The 18,485-nt window shown below is 48.8% G+C and overlaps 2 protein-coding genes across 7 annotated transcripts in view; one reads left to right on the top strand and one right to left on the bottom strand.

The window, feature by feature from the left end:
• MARCHF8 (membrane associated ring-CH-type finger 8) overlaps positions 1-6,676 on the top strand; it is a 159,202-nt gene extending 152,526 nt beyond the window's left edge. For all 6 annotated transcript variants that reach the window (XM_038578091.1, XM_038578092.1, XM_038578090.1 and 3 more), the window contains 3 exons: positions 427-607; positions 2,548-2,695; positions 2,966-6,676. In XM_038578091.1, coding sequence (XP_038434019.1) covers positions 427-607; positions 2,548-2,695; positions 2,966-3,270 — 634 coding nt within the window. In that variant the 3' untranslated portion in view covers positions 3,271-6,676. The remainder of the gene's footprint in view (positions 1-426; positions 608-2,547; positions 2,696-2,965) is intronic.
• A 5,645-nt stretch (positions 6,677-12,321) lies between these two features.
• ALOX5 (arachidonate 5-lipoxygenase) overlaps positions 12,322-18,485 on the bottom strand; it is a 57,261-nt gene continuing 51,097 nt past the window's right edge. Inside the window, 7 exon segments of the mRNA NM_001205113.1 lie at positions 12,322-13,018; positions 14,083-14,253; positions 14,561-14,661; positions 15,038-15,159; positions 15,449-15,627; positions 17,069-17,155; positions 17,831-18,034. Of these exon segments, the coding sequence (NP_001192042.1) occupies positions 12,839-13,018; positions 14,083-14,253; positions 14,561-14,661; positions 15,038-15,159; positions 15,449-15,627; positions 17,069-17,155; positions 17,831-18,034 (1,044 nt within the window). The 3' untranslated portion in view covers positions 12,322-12,838.

Below are 18,485 nucleotides of genomic sequence, written 5' to 3' on the forward strand. Positions count from 1 at the left end.
GTGATTATAGCTAAAAAGCAAATTCATCATCTTTTTAAGGCACTGGTATCTTTGGAAGGTAGAGTGCTGGCTTTGTTTTACACAGAATTTTTTCTTCTAATTATTTTAACATGTTCTGAAAGATGCTTCCATGTTGCCTTAGATTCAGCTTTCAGTGAAGTTCTTAAATCTTACCAAAAATGACTGCTTTGTGATTTCTTACATCATATTTTCCTTTCTGATGCCAAATGCCATCCAGACTTTCCAATTTGGTGTGGTAAGCTAGAAGTTTTTAGTTTTAGTAGTAATTGTTCGCATCCGTGTTTGTCTGTTTCTGTGCTTGTAGTCATTTCTGTGATGTTTGTTGCTGAAAGTTTCCACTGGAGGGACTGACCCTCCCCTGTCATGTGGCTCTCCTGGTAATGACTGGCTCTCCTTTCACTGCAGGATCTGCCACTGTGAAGGGGATGAAGAGAGCCCCTTGATCACCCCCTGCCGCTGCACAGGGAGCCTCCACTTTGTGCACCAGACCTGCCTGCAGCAGTGGATCAAGAGCTCTGACACACGCTGCTGTGAGCTCTGCAAGTACGAGTTCATCATGGAGATCAAGCTGAAGCCTTTGAGAAAAGTATGTGCAAGGATGCATTCGGAAGTGCTCTCACCTCTTTGAAATGAGAGCCCCCGGTAGAGTTAACTCATTGGCCTGGGATGAAGCCATAGCTCATTTCCACTCCTGTCTATGAGAAGTGGGCACGGGTGCATATTTGTGCTACAAAAGTCCTCATTTCCGTGTCTTATTTCCTGCTCCTTCCTCTCAGGAAGAAGCTCTTACTGACCCTTCAGTCCTAATGTATTTTTCCATCAGACTAAGACTGCTTGCTTGTCCGGGTCAGTCATTTGGCCCTTGACCACAGACCATTTTGCGATGTCTTAGTCAGCATTTAACTTTATACGTTTAACTGTTCATGTCTTGCCTTTGATGAGGAATGTATGTTATTAGACATTAATATCTCTCCCCAGCACGAAGCACAGAGTAACATAGTAAATTTATTTGATCGATACTTGTGATAAGTATTTGCCAGTCAGTAGGGGGAGGGTGCACCACAGGCCTTATGTGAAATGCTCCTGTCTTCAGGCCCCATGTCACTGCCCACTCTGAGCAGAGCTTCATCTGGTAAGTGCCTCCTGTGTAAATTGCTTAACGTGTTTCTGTATATGCCAAGCACATAAGGTTTTGTTGGGAAGAATAAGACTTGTTCTTATCTCGAGAATTACGATATGTATATCCAAGGAGAGTCACATGATCAAACCACAACACATGACAATGCCAAGTTGATGCTAGATTAAGTGGTGGCAGAGCACTTCAGATATTCAGAGGAGGAAGCATCGGCTGTGGGCTGTAGCACTGGGGAGGTGAAGTGGTGGTAGTGTCACAGAATATTTGGGTGTTAAAGCCGTTCTTGAAGGACCAGTAGGATTTGGTGTAAAATGAGTTTAGAGAGATCAGATTGTATAGAAAAGTATACACCAAAAAGGTGAGGGTGAGCCTTTCAGGGCAGTGTGAAAGGCGTGGACTGAGTATATCTTAGGAAATAGATCAGGGAGCAGAGGGGGCATTTTAGGAGGGAAGCTACAAGAAGGTATACTATATAAAACCATAGCAGAAAGCATTCTGGGTGTTGGAGAAGGCAGATGTAAACTACTTACAAATGTTTTGCCCCATAAAGACCATGTAATTTATCAGATACCTACTCTGTGCTGATCTGTCAAGTGAGACTTTGACTAGTGTAGATAATCCATGAGGCTCTACTTTCAGCTTGTTCTGCATAGAACCATCTGGAAAGAGGCTATGACTAGGGCTGGCCAAGGACATGCAGAGTGTTTGCACTTTGTTCTTTTTCTCTACCCTTATATTTTTTCTTCTGACTTGGAAAACAGTAAGTGAAAAAGATAATCTGGCTATTTGGAGTAAATTAATGAGCTCTTAGAAGAGATGGGACTGGCACAGCTTGCTTACACCAGGAACTCTTAGCATCAGTTTCAAGCTGGTGCTGCCAAAGTAGCAAAGGACCAAAGAGCGCCTTCTGTCATCACCTTCACGATGTAGTGTGACCCATCTGCTGTGTGTTGTGGCGTCATCAACCCTCTTTTCCCTGCCCATGCCAGTCCACAAGGCAGGAAGTTCTCGTGTGCCTCCTGGGTCAAGACCAACATGCTTTTTTCATCAGGACTGAAACTATAGAGTCCTTTAGCTAGCCATTGGATGTCTGCCTGCAAGAATAAGCAGACAAGAGGATTGATTTCTGTTTGTGGTTCATAGCTTGTCTTGATCCCAGCTTCTTTGCATTGCATAAAAAGTTTGGCTGTTGACAGAGTACCAGTGGCTGGTACTTGCTTGAAGCCAAATGGCTTAAGGAAAATGACTTCTGGTGTTTGGGAAAATTCATGTAGTTTAGGAAAAGGAGAAGGGAGAAAAAGCCAATCTTACCTATCTGTAATGCTCTCACCCCCATTATAGCCCTTTACATCTGGGTTCTGCACCTCATGCTCTGCATATTGTCTTTCCAGTGGGAGAAGTTGCAGATGACGGCTAGTGAGCGCAGGAAGATAATGTGCTCAGTGACATTCCATGTCATCGCCATCACCTGTGTGGTCTGGTCCTTGTATGTGCTCATTGACCGAACCACTGAGGAGATCAAACATGGACAGGCAACAGGTACGTGCTCATTATGAAAGATGACCTCAGTGTGGAGATCCTGGATAACACACTGGGGTCATAGGATTGGGGTGTTATTGCTGTTTGGTTTTTAAGTCAGATTTCAAACGTCTCAGTTTCTGGGACAGGGGCATCAATTAAGAGGTACCAAGCATCCTTTTTGATGAGCAAAGAATCCATTGGTTGTGGGAAGGTCAAAAGTTGTGTTTTATTTACTTCAGATCTTAAATTAGGTCTACTGATAGACTAACCAGGTTTTTACCCTTCCAGGAATCCTAGAGTGGCCCTTTTGGACTAAACTGGTGGTTGTGGCCATTGGCTTTACTGGCGGACTTCTTTTTATGTACGTTCAGTGCAAAGTGTACATACAATTATGGAAGAGACTCAAGGCTTATAACAGAGTAATCTATGTTCAGAACTGTCCAGAAACAAGCAAAAAGAGTATTTTTGAAAACTCTGCACTAACAGAACCCAACTTTGAAAATAAAGATGGACATGGAATCTGCCATTCCGACACAAACTCTTCTTGTTGGACAGAACCTGAAGACACTGGAACAGAAATCGTTCATGTCTGATTTTGTGGAGAGTGTCGTTTTCCTGGACATCAAAGAAAAGCTGAAGGAAATTGTTTACTGCCAATTGTGTACCTTTTCTTATGTACTTTAATAGCATAGACTGGGCAGGTGACTGTTTTAATGGCTTCTCTTTTTCTAAACCCTCCTTAGTGAATCTCCTGGAAAGCCCTCACATTGGCTGTACATGGCTGGGTTCCACTTCTGCCAGCATTTCCATGGGAAGGGAAGTCTCCATGACACCATGATGGGTTGCTGGCTGGGTTCTGGCCCATGAAACCTTGAGCAGAACGAAAGAATAAAATGCCAAACCTGAGGGAAGAGCAGGAGCAGGGTGGCACCCAGGCTTCAATGGCCGGTCTCTCCTAGTTGGCAGCAGTCCTCATCCTGGAGCTAAGTGTTTGGGAATGTCTAGCCATGATGAGAGGATTTCTGTCCTTACTGAGAATAGCCTGGAGAGATGAGCTCCCTGCCGATGCCGCCATAGACAGTTCTCCTGAGCAGACAAGGCTGTGGTGCTCTGTGTGTGGTGGTGAGTGATTCACTAAGCAAACAGCACTTTACAAAAAGAAAATCTTTATTTTGTAATATGTGTGTCCAGTAGGATTGACATTTAAAAGAATGTCTCATTTAGAAGCCTTTCTTTCATTATCTCTTTTACATTACAATAGATCTAAAACCCTTTTTGCCTTATATATTCTAAGAAACCTGACATTTACTCTGTGTCCATAAAAAAGGACTCTTGGCTGTAAAGCAGGACAAACAGGTGTAAGGCTTTTTCCTAACACTTCATGGGAATCAGTGGATGCCAGATGGTAATTTGAGTATAATGCCTGTGGTTTCAAGCCTATTTTATGACAAGTCTTTATGTCATGGGTCTGCCCCAAACATTTCTTTTTGGTCAACACTGAAAAAGAAGATTTTGTAAGATCTAAATGAAAGGAAGGAAGTGAGTAATTAGAACAAAACTGAATATTTAAAACTGATTTCTTTATGGACAAACCTCTCCAGTGTGTGCTGGCTTCCTCAAAAGAGTAAGCATGTGCTGCCCTGGTCTGGAGCGTGTACGCTGTGGGTGCTCCTGGCACCAGCCACATTGGACAGCTTCTGCTCCTGAGGAGGTTCTGTAGATCACTGGCCAGGGCACAGAGATATACAGGCTGGCTCTGGGACAGAGGCCAGGAGTGAGCAGCAAACTGCCATGGCCCACTGTGTCACTGCTCCCTAGCCACAGGTCTACCCGTTTATCGCCTTAACTGGACCAGACAGAGAGGATGCTTATGATCAGTTTGTTCTGACATCAGGGATTATCTCCTGTACCATTTTCATAAAACAAACAAAACCAAAGTCACTACCATCAAATGGCCTTTGTCCCTTTAAAAAGTCTGTTTTTAAAAATCAGTTTCACTTCGCCAGGTAAATAGGAATCAACTCCAGGAAGATAGGCCAGGAAGGTCTGTAGTGTGACATAAGTATGCCCAGATACTTACTCCCCAGGCAACTCTGCATCTGTAGAGCCTCCTCTAAGGGGAAGGATGCCTGGGGGTCCTGCCCTCAGTCCTCTGAGCCTTCGGTGCCTCACCTCTCCTGTTAAGAGGATGAAGCAAACACAAGATGATCCCTTTGGCCTTTTAGAGTGGAAGTGCTATGGTTTGTTTTGAAAGCCAGGAGGGCTGAAGTGTGTCTGAGCTCTGGGAGAGGGCACGTGATAGCAGGCCTGGCCCTGCCAGCTCTTCCCATCCAGGGTCTGGTTCATTGGCATCACAGATCCTGGTCTAAGATGCTGCTCCACTGTGGCCTTCTTCAGGCTGGACAGGCACCGTCCAGCCATGGCCAGCCCCTGAAAATAGGTCAGCCTGCTCTCTCTCTCCATCTCCCAGGCTGCATCCAGTCTGTGCCTGTGTCCACTGTGCCCCAAAGTGCGATTACCCACACCCCTTCTCAGGCTGGTGATGCCAAGCAACTACACACTGTCCCTCAGGGGAGCCGAGTCCTGGAGCCGGCCTGTCTGTGCCCCTTGGGAGCTGCCCAGCCAAGGGCCCTTGTCCCTGCCACCTTAGAGCAGATGAGTAGTCATCTGAGGAGCGGGATAGATTTTTAAGTCGGATTTCTTCTCCTCTCCGTGATGGAACCCTTCATACTGGACTTGAAAGTCACTGAGACTTTCTGCTCAGAGAGGAAAGTGTGCTTAGGTAGGAATAGCCTCTGGGCAGCCCACCTGTCATGGCTGGCACCCCCTAATGGCAAAGGTGCCTTTATAGCCATGACCGCTGTGTTGCTTCTGTGCCTGACCAAATTCTCACATGAAATCCTCTTTTTTTTTCAGGAAGGCCTAATGCCATCTCATCACTTCCACCAAGCTCCTAAAAAAAGCCTTCTGTCCCAGGACAGTCCATCCCACATCCTTTTTTCCTCTCTTGGGATGGCACATAGATTCCCCCTTGCCTTCCTCTTCTCTCACAGATTCTAGTTGAGCACCTCTGACCCCATTCTTAGTTCTAGCTCTAATCTCTACCACCCAGAGACTGACCTGGGAAGCCAGAAGCTCTGGAAAGGTGGTGCTGTGCTGCCATCTAGTGAGGGCAGCGGATTTGCCCAGTGTTCCTTTAGTCTGCAGCAGCTTGCCTTCTAGTTCTTTAGGGGCTATTTATTCCTGTTTCCCCTCATTCTGCATGTGGCTTTGGTGGGAGGACAACACTTGGCTGAACCAGAAATGTGGGATAACCTGGGGGTCTCAGGGGCAGGAGGGCTGGTACTTGGGGACTAGCAAGGGGGAGAGGGAAGTGGCATCAGGGGTGTGGCCAGCCAGCCCTCTCTGATTTGGCCTCTACTCCCTCAAATTTAGTTTGGCTCTATCGCTTTTGACTTTGGCTGTCAGCAGGAATTTGATTTTTATGTCTGAGTTGATTTTAGGAAAGCCTGAAAACTATCAAAGATCTCATCCGGGTTCTGGGCCTCTACTCTCTCCTCCTTTTCTGCCTCATTCCCACTCTTTTCAGTCTTCTGGGTCTAGTTTTCAGCCTTTCTGGCGTGCCCTACCTGGTTCCAGACATGCAGGCCCCAGGCGGTGGGCCAGTTCAAGAGTCTCAGGTCGAGCCTGCCCAACTGGAGCTGCTTCTGCTGCCTGGTGGGTTGGCTGCAGGGCATGAGGAGGCCTGGGAACAGCAGGGGTAAGGTCCACAATGCTGTGCGTTTGGCCTAATGCAGAGACACTTTCTGAATATTTTCCCTTTTGAATCTGATTTGAAATATGTAGCTTCCCTCTCTAGCCCAAGGAAAGACAGGAACATAGGGAAATAAAAGCATTTATCTTTGTTTTGGAAGTAATTACGTTGTGCAGCTATTTACCTATTTAGATGCAATGTTTATAGAGAGCTGATTGTTAATAAAAACCAAATTTACACTGGCATGTGTGGTGTAGTTTCTAAAAGGCACTTCACATTTGAAGATTTGCTTAACTTGGAAAGTTTCTAGTTATCTGAATGTTTATCTGGTTTTGTATCCTTTTGTGTGTGTTCACTGTTTCTCAGTATTAACACTTGAATAATTCTCTCGAGGGGTTGTTTGTGTTATACATGGGGTATCTAGTTGCAGCAATAAAGCATCTCTTTAAAAAGAGATTGTGCCATGAAAGTGTTTTCCTGCAAGAAGGCTGGGAACCTTGGCAGGCATTCATTCCAGTGGTTCTGATCCCCTTTCCACATTCCTCTGGCTCACATGTTGAAGAAGAAAACTATGCAACCTCTGGAGGTATCTTTTCCTCAGCCTGTCCCTGCAGAGCGGGTGGTTGGTGGGGAGGGGGTGGGTTCAGGAGAGAAAACTAAAGTAGCTCACATAGGTGTGCTTATTTCAAATATCCAGGCTCTACTTGGACTTCGTGCCCTGCGAGAAGCCAGATTCAAGTTCAGAGAGTATATGGCAATGTGACCGTGGAACAGTTGATTATTGCCCCACTTGCCCTATCTGTTGAAAACACTTACTCAGCCTAGCTGAGTAGGAGGACCAGGGAAGATCAGCAGGATCTCTGGCGATAGCTTAGCCTGGCTGCATCTCCCAGCTTCTGCTGGGTCCTCCCTGAGTCATGGTGATGTCGCTGATCTTCCTGTCTCAAGACTGCAAACTGTGAGTGCTGAGGGCTGGCACCTGCCTTTACCTGTATGCATAAGGTGAAAACAGAGGCCAGCATTGCCCCAGACATACTGTACCCTCGGTGAGCTCAGAGAATTCATCCACCAGTTAAGGGTACCACAGTAGCTACCGGGAGACTTTGGAGCTAAGCAGGAGGATACTTTGCCAAGTATCCTTGCTGGGCTTCTGGAGCTGTCGAGGCCTCACGAGGAGGAGGTGACCACAGAACAGCTGAAGAGGTATATGCCTGTGAGAGGGAGGGAGTGCTCAAGTGTTCAGCTATTGGTTGGAGGGGTGAGGAGGGTGGAGCTGAAAGAGGATTCTGTTTCTGTCAGAATGTGAGGTGGGGGTGCTGCCTGAGGGGGGAGCCTCTGTGCTTTGGGAATCCACCAAATTTGATGAGTTTGGCTGAAGAGATGCCTGGTGGGGGGGAGGGGGTGTCTTGTTGCACACAGCCTTGACAAGGCCTTTCTGTCCTTTATAACGCCAGCCACAAAGTAATGGGGCAAGGGCTGCTGCATGGCACACTTCCAGGGGTCGCTTTCAATCCTCTCAGGGAAAACTATTCACAGGGCCAGCCTCCTGTTTTGTAAATAAACTTAACAAACTTATAGCCCTGTGCCCATTAATTTACATGTTGACATACTTCCTGTTCCTCATTACTTGGGGTGTCAGGGTGGTGGGAGGAGGATGACCCCCTGATGCTGAAGTAGAACCACTTAGATGACCAGGAATGGCTGGTCTTTCTGGAAAAAATGAAATATCTGATTTAAACATTCAGAGGGGAGGGGCAGCCATACAGCAATCAAACTGTCAGCATGGTTAAAAAACAAAAACAAAATCAAACTCAGGCCTTGACACTGCTATGGATTTAAAGTATGTATCTTGTATACTGCATATAGTTGGGTATTGGTTTTTTGAATTATTCTGATAATTTCTGCCTTTTACTTGGAGTTTTTAGTCCTTATAGACATTTGATGTAATTACTGAAATGGTTGGTTCTGTGTCTACCATTTGATTTGTCCTCTTTGTTTTCATTCCCCTGTTCCCCCCTTTTTTTTTTTGCTTTCTTTTAAATTATTTATATATTTTTAGAATTCCATTTTAAGTCCTCTTGGTTTTTAGCTATAAACTTCTTTACATTATTTCAGTGGTTGCAATAGAGATTATAACCTACCTAAAATTTTACAAACTACTTAGAATTAATATTGTACCACTTGATAGAAGATGTAGAAAGCATATGACTGAAATAGTCCATCAATTCCCATTGTATTTTATGCTGTCTTCATGTAATGGTTACATGTATTATAAATGCCACATGACAGTGTTATAATATTTGCTTCAAATAATCTTATATATTTTAAAGGAAGGAGGAGGGAAGAAAGTCTCTTACATTTGCCAAACGTTTGCCGTATCTGATACTCTCCTATCCCTCCTGAGGACCTGTTTCCAGTGGAGCATTTCTTGGTGTGTAGATCTGCTGGTCATACCTTCTCCTCATTTCATTTTACCTGAAAATTTCTTTAATTCATTTTCATACTTGAGAAGTATTTTTGCTGGTTACAGAATTCTGTGTTGGTGACTGTTTTCTTTCAGCGCTTTAAAAATGTCATCTCATTGTCAACTGGTCCCCACAGTTTCTGATGACAAGTCCTTTGCACTTCAAATCATTGTTCCATTGTATTCTATCTGTTACTGCTTCCCGGGTCATCTTTTTCACTCTCTTTTGGAGGAGTTTGACTCTAAGGTATGGTTTTCTTTGCATTTATTCTGCTTGGGTTTGGCTGAACTTCTTGGAGCTATAAATTTGTCTCTCTCCAAACTTGGGGAATTGTTGGCCTTTATTTCTCCAGATATTCTTCCCCATTGTCTTGTACCTTCCCTCTCCTTCTGGGACTCCAATTACATGCATGTTGATGTCATCGCATAGATCTCTGAGGCCCTGTTATGTTAAAAAAAAAAATATCTCTCTTTCCTTCAGATTGGATCATTTATATTGATCTGCCTTAAGTTCACTGTCTCTTTGCTCTCATCTATATTTTGCTCTATTACTTATTTTTCCAGATATTTTTAGTTCTAGAATTTGCATCTGATGATGATTCTCTATCCTCCTCCTCCCTCTCTTCTCCTTCTTCCTCTCTTTTCCTTTTTTTAAATAAATTTATTTTTTATTGGTGTTCAATTTGCCAACATACAGAATAACACCCAGTGCTCATCTCGTCAAGTGCCCATCTCAGTGCCCGCCACCCAGTCACCCCCACCGCCCACCCACCTGTCCCTTCCACCACCCCTAGTTCATTTCCCAGAGTTAGGAGTCTTTCATGTTCTGTCACCCTTTCTGATATTTCCCACTTATTTTTTCTCCTTTCCCCTTTATTCCCTTTCACTATTTTTTATATTCCCCAAATGAATGAGACCATATAATGTTTGTCCTTCTCCGATTGACTTATTTCACTCAGCATAATACCCTCCAGTTCCATCCACGTCGAAGCAAATGGTGGGTATTTGTCATTTCTAATGGCTGAGTAATATTCCATTGTATACATAAACCACATCATCTTTATCCATTCATCTGTTGATGGACACCGAGGCTCCTTCCACAGTTTGGCTATTGTGGACATTGCTGCTAGAAACATCGGGGTGCAGGTGTCCTGGCGTTTCATTGCATCTGTATCTTTGGGGGTAAATCCATAGCAGTGCAATTGCTGGGTCGTAGGGCAGGTCTATTTTTTAACTCTTTGAGGAACCTCCACACAGTTTTCCAGAGTGGCTGTACCAGTTCACATTCCCACCAACAGTGCAAGAGGGTTCCCCTTTCTCCGCATCCTCTCCAACATTTGTGGTTTCCTGCCTTGTTAATTTGCCCCATTCTCACTGGTGTGAGGTGGTATCTCATTGTGGTTTTGATGTGTATTTCCCTGATGGCAAGTGATGCAGAGCATTTTCTCATGTGCTTGTTGGCCATGTCTATGTCTTCCTCTCTTCCTCTCTTTTCCAATGTATAATTCTCTGCTGAGATTTCCTATCCTTTCATGAATTGGTAATATATTTGATCCACAGAGCACAGGTATAAAATCTTCACTGAAATCATTATCTGTTGATTGCAACATCTGTGCCATTGTACAGTTCCTCTTGGTTTCCCTTGAGAGTAGGTCGCATTTTCCTTGTATATTGCATAATTTTGGATTGTGCCTTGGATATTGTGAATGTTATTATATAGAAATTCTGAGTTCTTTTATATTCCTCTGAAAAGGAATTTTTTTTTTAAGCGAGCAGTTAACTTGGCTGCGCTAAACTGAAACCTGTTTAAAAGTTCAAATCTTACTCTAGTTGTTTCACCCTCAGTTGAACTATTTGCAGTTTGCTCCATACATGCTTGGCTTAGGGGTCAACCAGAGGCCAGAGGTTTAGACAAGTTTATGCAATGAAGTGGGGTTTTCCCTCTCCTGTGGTGCTACTAAATATGCAGGGAGCTGGTAGGGCCGGCTGCAGAGAACATTAATTAACTGCGAGCTCCCTCTGCCACACTTTTGGATCTCTTGTGACATTCATGCCAAGACCATTTTTGTCACTCCTGCCTGATGCAAGATTTTTATAATGGATCACTTTTGTTTGAGGACTCCACATTAGCTGGAGTGAGGCTTTTGTAGAGGTGCGGGTGGTCTGGGGTCCATCCTGCCCCGACCTTCCTTTCTGGTCTGCTTGCACCCACAGGCTCAGGCCTGCACCATCATTTATGCCTGCTCCTCTCCCTTCCTCTGCTCATATGGCCTTGCCAGTTCTAAAGGTTGGTACCTTCGCCCTCACAAGGACATGGGGTTGAGTGAGGACCTCTCCCATGATCATAGGATAATGAAGTCTACCCCTAAGGCCACTCATAAGTGTGGGCACATCTCAAAGGGATGGTAGGGAGTCTGGGCCAGTAAATGTCCAGACTTTGTTGTTTCTGGTACTTACCTAATGGTCAGGCTTCCTCAGAGGGACTTAAGCTTTCAGGGGCACATGCGTGCCTTCTCTCCCTTTCTGTATCATCCCCTGTGGAAACCTTTTATGCAGACTTTGAGCTTCTGGCCTATCACATTGGGTACACCTTCCAGAAATTCTGGAGACCCTGCTGATTCAATTCTGAAGCCAGAGGCAGGGAATATAGTTTGGGCAAGTGTGTAGGAGGACACAATGAATCACCCTGCCCAAGCTCAGGGCTGGCTCTGTTTCTTGGGTGTGGGGAAAGAAATGCATTTTAAAAGTCATTTTGAGGGACACCTGGGTGGCTCAGTGGTTAAGAGTCTTCCTTTGGCTCAGGACGTGATCCTGGAATTGAGTCCCACATCAGGCTCCCTGCATGAAGCCTGCTTCTCCCTATCCCTATATCCCTGCCTCTTTCTGTGTCTCTCATGAATAAATAAAATCTTTTAAAAAATCATTTTGAGTCTTCTCTTATTAGAGAAAACAGCCCCCAGCTCCCAAGGTAGTGCCTAGAACCTGTCAGGTGCCTTGCAGGAGAAAAATGGGGGAGCAGCAGGCTGGGGTCTTGTGCCAGCCCTGGGCACACATAGAAGGTGAGTTCCTTGTCCTGCAGGAGCCCTAGGTCCAAGGGAGAGGCTACATGGGAGGATTACAGTAGTTATCCTGGGGGGGGGGGGGGAACAAAGCCCTGCGGGGGGCAGAGATGAGAATCAAAGACGCCTCCCCAGGGTGGATGACATTTGGGAGGTGTTCTGAAGAAAAAGTGGAGCTTTCTGAGCAACGAGTTGGGAAAACCACCTTCTATCTAGACTGGTTTTTTTGGCAGGGGGCACTTTTGCCTAGATGGAATCACAGTGATTATGGTTTTTTTTTTTTTTTTTTTTTTTTTTTTTTGGTGGGTAGAGGGAATGTGAGCTGTTTGGGTTGATTGGAATATAGCATGTTTAAGGAGACTTGTTTTGAATGCACTTCTTTATTTTTATGACAATTCCTAATTTATTCAACAAGGATGTATTTGGGCATCTAGTATATGCAAGAAATTGGACTAAGCATAAATAGAACAGAAATAATCATGCCTCCCAATGAGAACAGATGTCTATCAGTTGTCTTCTTGTTGCTGTCTGGTGTGGAAGCACTGAGCTGGGTGCAGGGCAGGAGGCCACACAGTCCTACTCTGCGTCAGACAGATTTGTGCAGTGTACCCACTCTGATCAGAGTATGGGATTCACTAAAGATTGAGGGAAAAACTTTTAGAATGCACTGAAGCTTAGGCATAACATGGCCCAACTTGGACATCCTTTGGTTTGAAGCCAGTAAGCCTGGGCCTGAGGAATCGTGGCAGCCACAGAAAAGCAAGCTGCAAGGTCTGCCCCAGGGCCACCTGGGTGCCTGCCCACCTGGGCAGGCTGGAGTCTGGGACCTGAGCTTAGCCTCAAGCATCTGGCCATATCCAAGTGAGACTGACTCCGGTGGCTTCTTAGATGGCTACACTATTGGGAATCCGGTCTGGGGACAAGTAATAATATGGCAGCTTCTTGTTCTTGTTGCGCTCAGCAATCATGCTGACGATGGTGTCAAGGTTCTTGCGGAACCGGGCAATGGCCTCTTTTACAGGCTTCTCGATGAAATGCTCTTCTGGATACATGCCCAGGAACAGCTAAGGGCCCAGATACAGACAGGTTAATCTTTGCTGAGGTGATGTCAAATGACAGGCCTTGTCTCACCCCCAGAGACCATCTCTTGGGAAGTGAGCGAGGGAGCATGTGCTCATTTCCCTCCCTCCATCCACTGCCACCTGCTGAGAGCACCCCAAGAATGCTCCTGGTCTGGGGTCTCAGATAAATGGGAAAGATAACTGCCCTGCTGTGGGGTGGCTACCAGGGTGTGTAATGACATGAGTGAATGGGGGACTGTGGTGGGCACGCGGCTGTACGGTCCTGCCTTCCCATCTGGGCTCCAGGCAACAGGGGCACAGGAGCCAGCGCTTGCCTCTCCGGCCCAGGACGGCCATGGTCAGGCCCTGCTGGGGTACTGTGCTTGTTTGTACACTCACACAGATGTCTGCAAATTCAAACTAGATAGAGCTTTATAAAAGTTATTGGGTTATTAAAACTGAAAAGTTTCATACCCAGGCCTGGAAAGGGTGAGATTTTGGATTAGTTTGTGGAGGACAGATCGTCTCAACATTCTTTGGCCCAGAAATTCCTCTACTAGGAACACGTCATCTGGCGCTACTGAACACATGTGCAAAGACATGTATACAAAGATGTTAGTGGAGGACTAACACATTAGCAAAGTCCCCAAAGCAACCTCAGTGCCCCCTAAAATGGCACATGGGTCTGGGGCTGGTAGAACTGGTCATCATTCTGTGCAACACAGAGCTAATGCCACAGGGTTGTGCCTGAGATCCTGAGATACCCAGCTTTGACATTAGGTTCAGTAAAGGGTGTGTGCATGGAAATGTCTGGAAAGATTCCCAGGAAACTCTTGGTCGTTCCCTCGGGGTAGTCACCGGGGAGCAGAGTCCCTTGCTCCCCTGCTCCAAGCTCCATCCAGGCGCAGGCCTGAGGACCTCCTGGGCACCCCCAGCCTTGGAAGTCAGGATTTCTGGAGAGCAGGTGTCCAGCTTAAGCCCTTAGGTTGCAAAGTCCTGAGACGGAGGAATGGGTTACATCCGAGTGACCTGCCCTTTAGAAGGGGCAGAATGTCTCCCGTGCTTACCTCATTTTCTTGAAACTGGCTCAGTGCCCATACTGCGCCCAGATGCCAGCAGGAGCGGCCACGGTCTGGCAGCGTGTCCACAATCTGCTCGATGGTGACGACACCCTTGGCCGTCGGTGGTGGGGCCCGCATGGTTGGGGGGGCATTGGGGATCCAGGAGCACCAGTCATACTGCAGGGACAGCCACAGACATAGGCGCGCCTCCCTGGCTGGTCCCACTGCCTGCAGTGGCCCACGTCCCTCCCTGCACCACTGAGAGCGCCGGCCACACGCCTGCCCTCCTTGTACTAGGCTTCCTGCTCCCACAGGGCCACCTACTGTCCCCTCGCTGGCTGCTGCCCTCAGCTTAGTGGGCAGAACATGTCCCTGAGGCTGCCTGAGACCAGCCCCAGAAGACCAGAAAGAGGGGTGGCTCTGGCCGGGCCCCTCAGCAGCAGTCAAGGTGACCCTAGCCATGTCCCGCCCAGCCTTTGCCCACCTGGCCGAAGTTCACCGCTGCATGCTGGGCTGAGGCCGTGAAGATCACTACTGTTAGGTACTCCGACAGCTTCTCTCTGGTCTTGATGGACTTGGGGAAACCTAGTGAAGAGCCAGGGGCTGGCTGAGGCCCTGGGGTTGGGGGTGTGGACTGATGACCCTTGGGCACCCTCCCCCACCCCACTCCAGGCCCTGAGCTCCCCCACATGGGCTCGGGGGGCCCAGCCATGGGCAAGACACTGGGAGAGGCAGCAGCTTGGCCAGGGCTCTGATGTTTCTCATCCTGGTTCTCAGTGGCTGCAGAAAGTCCCTGGGAAGTGCCCATGAGGCCTCCTGATGGCCAGGGGTCCCCTTAGGGGGCTCTGGCCCCAGCACCAGGTGCTAAGGTGGATGCTGGGGCCAGAACTGCCCAAGGGCAGTCAGAGGGGCAGGGAAGAGCAGAAGGGAGAGCCAGAGGGAGAGCTGGGGCAGTGTGTACCTGAGGTCTTCTTGCCCCGCATGCCGTACACATAAACATCCTTCACAAAGTCCTGCAGCTCCTGGTCCTCTACCACCATCTGGTCACTCTTGTAGTAGATGCCTACCACCTCGGCCGTGAACCTGGCTCAGGAGGAGGGGCCCAGCTAGGAGCGGATGACCTGGCCCAGGTTTGCAGCCGGGCCCCAGGGCGGGGCTCCAGTGGTGACCCCGGGACTTATTCCTTAATGTCCAGACTCCGGTCACTCACCCACACTCACACATCCACCTTCCTTCCTCCCTCTATCAGTGCCCTGACAATGGAGCCATCTCTGGCCCACTAAGTCAGCCGTCCAGGCCCTGGGCCTCTCCTCCTCCAGGACCTCCCCTCGCTCTGCACAGAGCAGGCCCCACAGCCCCAGCGTGCACTCACGTCTTGATGGCCTCCCACACCAGGAGCCCGTCATCCCGGTAGAAGTAGTAGGGAATGTCCTCTGTGCTGTCCATTCCCCGAGCTTTGATGGCCTCGGGGAAGCACAGGGAGATGTAGGTCAGGTCCTGCATGGCCCTCTGCACCATCTGCACGTGTCCACCGCCCCCTGTGGCGTTGGCCTTGAGTGGGAGGAGAAAGAGTACCATGAGCTGAGCCTGGGCAGCCCTCTCCAGCCTTCTTGCCCAGAGCTCTCCACAAGAAACTGAAAGGACACTGGGGTGGCCAGGCATGTGGAGGGGCGAGCCCATGTCCTGTGAGTTTGGGAGGTGGGATGTTTAATTCAGGGAATACCAAGGGCAGCCCAAAGAGGAGGTTACGGGGAGGCACCTGTGCCCCATCCAGTGCAAGAGGTTGCAGTGGAAGGGGTGTGTGCAGAGACGGGGGACGAGGGGGCAGCTGCAGGAGGGCGGGGCCTGCTCTCATTCTGAGCACAGGCTGCCCAGAGTGCAAGCACTGCTCTCAGTGACCTCATCTCTGGGCTAAAGGGGCAGATACCAGCCCCCAGGACCATTCAGCTCTCCTGAGGGCAGTGTTTGCTTAGGTGAGGGCTGGAGAGATACATAAGAAGGGATCCTGGTCCTCATCCCAGCCGTTGAGACGTAGGCTTACATGGTGGCTGGGCAGTCAGGCCACAGAACCTTCAAAGGAGGACTTGCATCCTGAGGTGCCACACATCGGTTCACAGCGTCATTTAACCCAAGCCAGAGTGATTGGAGATGCTCCTTGGACCTTCTAATTGGATGGGAGATGGCAGTCGCCATGTGGGAACGTGAGCCTGGAGCTCCCTGTGGTGAGGTCCCAGTCCCTCACCCTTGGGGGAAAGCCTGTCTGCAGGGCCTGACTGGGAGCATGGCACCAACACCGTGGAAAGAGAGGAAGAGTACCAGCTGGTGTGGTTGTCCCTGGGGCCATTATTCGAGTCCCTGGGTCCATTTTGGGAGGGTCAGAGGCGCTCTCGCCTCTGTTATGTCCAGGGTTTTGAGAGAATACACTTCTTTTCCAGCTTCAGCTAGTTTGACTTGGGTTTTGTCATTTTCAACCCAAACGGTGGTTCAGCCTCACTGATGATGTGACTGCCTCACTAATGGGAGATCGAAGAGGAAAGGGGGCAGGAGTGAGGGATACTGGGAGGGTCCAGGCGTGGTAAGGCCACAGGGGGTCCAAATGGGCAAGGTGCTGCCTGGGAGGATGTGAGGGACAGGCAGGTGGTAGGCCCAGCTGAGAGAGGGAGGAGTGGGTGCCAGGAGGCAGGATCTCTACCCACAGGCCAGAGGATGGGGAGGAGCAGGAGAAGTCTACAGGGTGACACAGGCCAGGAGAAGAAGCGGTGAGAAGCAAGCAGCGCATTTGGAAGGGAAGAGGTGACTGGTATGGAAGGTGCCACAAATTGGCCAGAGGACGTGGGGAGCTGTCACTGTGAGTGCCTCTGGCCTCCAACCCTTCCGAGGCACCCACAACCATCACAGAGCCTAGAGGTCTGTCTCCTGAGAGGAAATCTGGCATGGGGGTGGAGGTTTGGAGAAGTGGGCCCCCCCACAGAGGTGGATAGGAGGTGCCCACCTTGTCAAAGAGTCCATACTCGCAGATGAGCTGTTCACGGGCCTTGGTGTTGATGGCAATGGTGAACCGCACGTGTGCCACCAGAAGCTGCAGGGAAGAGCAGGAGAAGGCCTCAAAGCAGGCCTGGCCAGGCCTCATCCTGGCCAGGTCTGCACCCCCAGGGGCCCCCAGAGACCCCAAGCACCCTGCACCCCAGTCCGATGCAGAGGGGCTGCTGGAGGCCTGGGGAATGCAGCTTCGATGCTGAGTGACATGATAATGATAAAAATGATAATAGCCAACATTTGTCAAGTGTTTAACTAGGTGCTAGGTATGGGTTTACGCTCTCTGAATTCGTGAACTATTTTGGTTCTGACAGTAATCCTATGAGGCAAGTGCTCTCTGCTTTACAGATGAGGAAACAGGCCCAGAGAGCTATTTTGAGCCTGCATCACCCCAGCAGTCGGTGCCAGTAGGATTCAGGAAGACAGAAGCGTGGTGATGGTGGGGACTACCACCGCGGATCACACGAGGCTCACACTGACCTCATCGGCCTCTTCAAACTTTCTTCCCAGGCCAGCCAGGGCGCCCTGTGTTGGGCCCAGGCCTTGTGTCCTCAGGAACCCACAGGCTCAGAGCTGTACCACTGCCTCCTGAGCATCTCTCCAAGGGCCCCTCTCTGCTGGCTCCTCCCGTGGGGTGGTCCGTGCCCCAGCTCCCTCCCTCTGTCCCCCTACCATGCCCACGCCCTGCTCTGCTGGGCAAGGCAGGAGCTTGCCCTACCTTGAAAATGGGGTGCACTGCGGGCAGGTGGCGGTACATGGCGATGCCAAAGACTTCAGACACCAGATGTGTGCGCAGAAGGTGAGTGATGGTCTGGTGGATGTGGAAGTCACTGGAGCGCACCCAGATTTTGGCCAGAAGCCAGTCATATTTTGCATCCGAAGGGAGAAAAATTGGGTTTTCATCTCCTGGGACTTGGTTGAGCTGATACATTGGATAAAGAAAATGAATGGCAATGTTTGGTTCTATATAGCTGTAGGAGAGCCTGGCTTCTCAGGAAATTCCAGAAGAATCCATCCACATGTCTTAAACAGGGGCCTCTTAGTCATGAGAGGATCACCAAGGAGTGCAGGGAGCCCAAGGTTTGCATTTCCCACCCCAGTGACATCACTTACGACATCATCTACATCATCTGTGGGACGCTGGACACCTTCCTGAGCCTCTCTGAGCTCCAGTCCCGCCACCTGCAGCACTATTTGCTTACTCCCAGAGTGATGGCGAGTGACTAAGATGGCAAGAAAATCCCAGCAAGGAGCAGGCCGGGTGCTTTGAGTGCGTCGCTCGGGCCCCCAGCTTTCCTCCCTCCTGGTTTCTGCCCACTGCTCTGATGGCTGCTTTTCCGTGTCCCACACTTGCCCTTCCTCTGTTCTTCCCT

Source organism: Canis lupus, chromosome 28 (assembly GCF_011100685.1).
Source record: "Canis lupus familiaris isolate Mischka breed German Shepherd chromosome 28, alternate assembly UU_Cfam_GSD_1.0, whole genome shotgun sequence".
Lineage (NCBI taxonomy): Eukaryota > Metazoa > Chordata > Mammalia > Carnivora > Canidae > Canis > Canis lupus.